This window comes from Salmo salar, chromosome ssa06 (assembly GCF_905237065.1).
Source record: "Salmo salar chromosome ssa06, Ssal_v3.1, whole genome shotgun sequence".
NCBI lineage: Eukaryota > Metazoa > Chordata > Actinopteri > Salmoniformes > Salmonidae > Salmo > Salmo salar.
Window position 1 is genome coordinate 4,680,646 of NC_059447.1, and position 6,000 is coordinate 4,686,645.

Genomic DNA, 6,000 nt, shown 5'->3' on the forward strand with positions numbered 1-6,000 from the left:
ACTATGGCCTATTTATTGCCTACCTCCTCATGCCTTTTGCACACACTGTATATAGACTTTATTTTTTCTCTCTACTGTGTCATTGACTTGTTTATTGTTTATTCCATGTGTAACTCTGTGTTGTTGTTTGTGTCACACTGCTATGCTTTATCTTGGCCAGGTCTCAGTTGTAAATGAGAACTTGTTCTCAACTAGCCTACCTGGTTAAATAAAGGTGAAATAAAAAGAAAATAAATAAATAATAAAAATTGACATTGTCCGTAAGCTTGAGTTCATTTGAACACACAAAAAAAAATGTCATACAATGATGGAAAGACCTGTGTGTTGTCCTTGTTAACGCAGACAGAGAAGAGCTCCAACTTCTTAATCATAGCCTCAATTTTGTCCCGCACATTGAATATAGTTGCGGAGAGTCCCTGTAATCCTAGATTCAGATCATTTCAGGAGAGAGAGAAAACATCACCCAGATAGACCAAGCACCTCCAAATATAATCTGGTTTATTTTAGGTAATGTTTCATAGAAGATCAAAATAAAATACTTGTGTGTGATGTTTCCTACCTGGCAGCCAGCCTTCTCCAGCATCTGAGCGTACTGAACAGTCTCCTCCATCTTGTTAAACACACGGATCTTACAGGTGATGGGAACAGAGATCTTCTCATTGGCTAGCTTCACTAAGGAGAAACAGAGAGAAAATACTGGCTAGCTTCACTAAGGGGAAACAGAGAGAAAATACTGGCTAGCTTCACTAAGGAGAAACAGAGAGAAAAGACTGGCTAGCTTCACGATGGAGAAACAGAGAGAAAATACTGGCTAGCTTCACGATGGAGAAACAGAGAGAAAATACTGGCTAGCTTCACGATGGAGAAACAGAGAGAAAAGTCTGGCTAGCTTCACGATGGAAAAACAGAGAGAAAAGTCTGGCTAGCTTCACGATGGAGAAACAGAGAGAAAATACTGGCTAGCTTCACGATGGAGAAACAGAGAGAAAATACTGGCTAGCTTCACGATGGAGAAACAGAGAGAATACTGGCTAGCTTCACGATGGAGAAACAGAGAGAAAATACTGGCTAGCTTCACGATGGAGAAACAGAGAGAAAGGTCTGGCTAGCTTCACGATGGAGAAACAGAGAGAAAATACTGGCTAGCTTCACGATGGAGAAACAGAGAGAAAATACTGGCTAGCTTCACGATGGAGAAACAGAGAGAAAATACTGGCTAGCTTCACGATGGAGAAACAGAGAGAAAAGTCTGGCTAGCTTCACGATGGAAAAACAGAGAGAAAAGTCTGGCTAGCTTCACGATGGAGAAACAGAGAGAAAATACTGGCTAGCTTCACGATGGAGAAACAGAGAGAATACTGGCTAGCTTCACGATGGAGAAACAGAGAGAATACTGGCTAGCTTCACGATGGAGAAACAGAGAGAAAATACTGGCTAGCTTCACGATGGAGAAACAGAGAGAAAAGTCTGGCTAGCTTCACGATGGAGAAACAGAGAGAAAATACTGGCTAGCTTCACGATGGAGAAACAGAGACAAAATACTGGCTAGCTTCACGATGGAGAAACAGAGAGAAAAGTCTGGCTAGCTTAAATCAAATTAAATGTTATTGGTCACATACACGTGTTTAGCAGATGTTATTGCGGGTGTAGCGAAATGCTTGAGCTTCTAGCTCCGACAGTGCAGTAATATCTAACAAGTAATATCTAACAATTCCACAAAATATACCCAATACACACACATCTAAGTAAAGCAATTAAAAAATATATATGGCCCGGCTGTATGTAATAACACAAAACATTTTCTGGGCTAACAATGTAAGAAATAATACATAAAATACTGCAAAGTTTCCTAAGAGCTAAAAACATTGAGACCAGGTGACGTGGAGAGGATCTGTGTCTGCACCATATACTCTTACTACTGGTGTCCCCCAGGGCGCCGTTCTAGGCCCTCTCCTCTTCTCTCTATACACCAAGTCACTCAGCTCCGTCATATCCTCACATGGTCTCTCTTATCAATACTATGTGGATGACACTCAACTACTTTTCACCTTCACCCTTCTGACACTAATTTTGCGACACACATCTCTGCATGCCTGGCAGATATCTCAGCTTGGATGTCGGCCCACCACCTCAAGCTCAACAAGACGGAGCTGCTCTTCCTCCCGGGAAAGGCCTGCCTGCTCCAAGACCTCTCCATCACATTTGACAACTCCATGGTGTTCCCATCCCAGAGTGCAAAGAACCTTGGCAGGACACTAGACAACACCCTGTTGTTTTCTGCAAACATCAAAGCAGTGACTCTGTCCTGCAGGGTCAAGCTCTATAGAGTACAACCCTTCCTCACACAGGAAATAGCACAGGTCCTAATCCAGGCACTTGTCATCTCCCGTCTGGACCACTGCAACTCTCTGTTGGCTGGCCTCCCAGCTTGTGCCATCAAACCCCTGCAACTTCTCCAGAATGCCGCAGCCCGCTCCTCCGCACACTCCAATGGCTTCCAGTCGAAGCACGCATTCTCTTCAAGACCCTGGTGTTTGCCTACGGAACAGCAAGAGGAACTGCCCCTCACTACCTTCAGGCTATGCTCAAACTCTACACCCCAACCGGAGTACTCCGTTCTGCCACCTCTGGTCTCTTGGCCCTCCCACCCCACAGCTCCCTCTCAGCCCAGTCAAAGCTCTTCTCTCTCCTGGCACCCCAATGGTGGAACAAACTTCCCCCTGAAACTAGGATAGCAGAGTCCCTGCCCATCTTCTGAAAACATATAGAACCCTAAACTCCCCCAAAAATGTTTCTACTAATTATCTAGTAAAGACTGAGTGCTTATGATGTACAGAACATTCCAGACAGGTAAAATGCAGCATGACACCATTCCAGACAGGTAAAACATAGCATGACACCATTCCAGACAGGTAAAATGCAGCATGACACCATTCCAGACAGGTAAACACCGCATGACACCATTCCAGACAGGTAAAACATAGCATGACACCATTCCAGACAGGTAAACACCGTATGACACCATTCCAGACAGGTAAAACATAGCATGACACCATTCCAGACAGGTAAAACATAGCATGACACCATTCCAGACAGGTAAAACACAGCATACTATATTTTATTTCTACCTCTCCAACTCTCTCCCTCTTTTCTCTATCTGTTCAAACTCACCCATCTTCTCCAGCAGCTCCCACTCATCCTGTAGGAAGACTCCGTAGTGCCCTTCGTCAGAAATAAGCCAGTTAGAAACAAATTGACCTCATACATTCAGCACGCTTAGCCTAATTGAAAACCACAGTTTTTTTTAATCAGGGTTTCTCTCTCTGTCTCTGAGTGGGGTTTCAGGGTTTGTTAGTTAGTACCTCTCTTGGCGATCATCTGTGGGCATCCCAGGTTGAGATCGATAGCATCACAGTAGTCCTGAGCCAGTAGACATGCCTGGACAAACACCTCTGGGTCGTTGGCACAGAACTGACACACACACACACACACACACACACACACACACACACACACACACACACACACACACACACAAAAAGAAAGCAGAGAAAGTGCATTACAAACACCTCTGAGTTATTGGCACAGAACTGAGACCATAACACAAGAATCGGGGTGACTGTAAAACACAGAGGCTAGCTGAAACGGGGTGTAAAGTGATGGTAAAACACAGAGGCTAGCTGAAACGGGGTGTGAGGTGATGGTAAAACACAGAGGCTAGCTGAAACGGGGTGTGAGGTGATGGTAAAACACAGAGGCTAGCTGAAACGGGGTGTGAGGTGATGGTAAAGCACAGAGGCTAGCTGAAACGGGGTGAGAGGTGATGGTAAAACAGAGGTTTGCTAATAGCTGTAGTTGAATAATACTACCTGTGACACTCCATTCCTCTGTCAGCATGTGTTTGTGTGTCTCTCTCTCTCACCTGTGTAATAAGCGGCCTGTCTTCGGGGCAGACTTCGCTGTACAGGTTATCTTTCCTGTAGTTGGCGTCGCGCACAAACACCTGTGCGTGCAGCATGGGCGTGTAGCAAAGCTCGGCGCCATGGCGACGGCTCAGTAGACGCCAGGCCAGCTCGCTCTGGTCCACCATGGGTGCAACGACGTAACGCGCTCCCCTCAGCGTAGTCTTCCAGAACTCAAAGCCTTGCAGCTTCACCGCCATCACAGCAACCTCGCAGTTTGACCTGACAGAGGGAGAGGGGAATGAGAGAGAAAATTAAGTTGTTTTGAGCATAGGAGGCCAATACTGTCAAAATAAGAGGGTACTGGGTAGAACTAAAGTAGGAAGAGGATTCCCGTTGGGCCACTGAGCACCTAAATGGGTCATGGTCTTTCTTGGATATGAACTGGCTCCCGAGTGAAGGAGTGGTCTAAGGCACTGCATCTCAATGCAAGAGGCGTCACCACAGTCCCTGGTTCGAATCCAGGCTGTATCACATCCGGCCATGATTGGGAGTCCCATAGGGCGGCACACAATTGGCCCAGCGTCGTCCGGGTTTGACCGGGGTGGCCGTCATTGTAAATAAGAATTTGCTCTTAACTGACATGCCTAGTTAAATAAAGGTTAAATTAAATAAAATAAATAAAAAAGCTATCTCTGTAGGACTTATAGCGACATAGTATATCTGTAGGACTTATAGCGAGATAGTATATCTGTAGGACTTATAGCGACATAGTATATCTGTAGGACTTATAGCGACATAGTATATCTGTAGGACTTATAGCGACATAGTATATCTGTAGGACTTATAGCGACATAGTATATCTGTAGGCGTTATAGCGACATAGTATATCTGTAGGAGTTATAGAGACATAGTATATCTGTAGGACTTATAGCGACATAGTATATCTGTAGGACTTATAGCGAGATAGTATATCTGTAGGACTTATAGCGACATAGTATATCTGTAGGACTTATAGCGACATAGTATATCTGTAGGCGTTATAGCGACATAGTATATCTGTAGGAGTTATAGCGACATAGTATATCTGTAGGACTTTATAGTGACATAGTATATCTGTAGGACTTATAGCGACATAGTATATCTGTAGGACTTATAGTGAGATAGTATATCTGTAGGACTTATGGGACTGATTAAAACTGATTAAATCTCTGGACAGTTTCATATGGTAGTTATTATATACGTCCTCATCTCCCCGCAAGCATGATGCTCTGGATGTGACAAGGACAATTTCATTAATGTTAATACGGACATATCTAAAACACTTTACAAAGCAGCAGAGTCCCGAGATCCACCAATTTTAGCGATCGCGTGTCAGAAGTGGTGCACACATACTCTAGCTAGTTATACAGCCACTGGGTGCACATGACTCTTGGTTACCCAGCCAGCTAACGTTAGCACAGTAGCTAGTACAATTCCGGTGGATTTCATTTAAATAGAGTCCAAAACAAAACATGTTGATGACACGCTAGTAGACATATCTAACATTTCATCAAAATGCTTGATAACACAAAATAACATTTACCTGTATGAGAAACACTTAGTAAAATGTACTCCAGGCTGTTCTCAACAGTGATTCATGTGCCAAACCAGTGTAACAGTCAAATATGACCGAGGGGAAACGATAAGTGGCGGTTGGTTCCGCCTGGTTTCAGTAACTCTGCTTTTGAACATTGCTGAGCACATATTTCCATTTAAGCTACTTGTTGGAGTTGTGAGCTCTCTCTATAGTTAGTTGTAATGATGTTAGTCCCAGGATTAGTTCCTCAACTAGCATAATAATTGTGTATCAAGCAGGAAATAATCGATACCAGAAAAAACAAGGCAACAGGAAACATGTTGTCCCCCACGAATGATGCAGAGCCCCCATTGGGCCAATCAGTGTAATTTTGTAAATGACAGATCTCTATGGCAAGATGCATCATTCACCCACGTTTTGTCAATGCTACTACTACTACTGCCACTATTACTACTACTACTACTACCACCCCTACTACTACTACTAGTACCACCACCACTACTACCACCACCCCCACTA

At 44.0% G+C, this 6,000-nt stretch overlaps 1 protein-coding gene across 1 annotated transcript in view; it reads right to left on the minus strand.

The window, feature by feature from the left end:
• The window catches only part of LOC123743371 (tRNA-dihydrouridine(16/17) synthase [NAD(P)(+)]-like), a 30,147-nt gene extending 24,379 nt beyond the window's left edge, over positions 1-5,768 (minus strand). The window contains exons 1-5 of the mRNA XM_045719609.1: positions 5,488-5,768; positions 3,923-4,184; positions 3,363-3,471; positions 3,172-3,222; positions 560-672 (exon numbers count right to left, since the gene is read on the minus strand). Coding sequence (XP_045575565.1) covers positions 560-672; positions 3,172-3,222; positions 3,363-3,471; positions 3,923-4,162 — 513 coding nt within the window. The 5' untranslated portion in view covers positions 4,163-4,184; positions 5,488-5,768. The remainder of the gene's footprint in view (positions 1-559; positions 673-3,171; positions 3,223-3,362; positions 3,472-3,922; positions 4,185-5,487) is intronic.
• Positions 5,769-6,000: the final 232 nt, after the last annotated feature.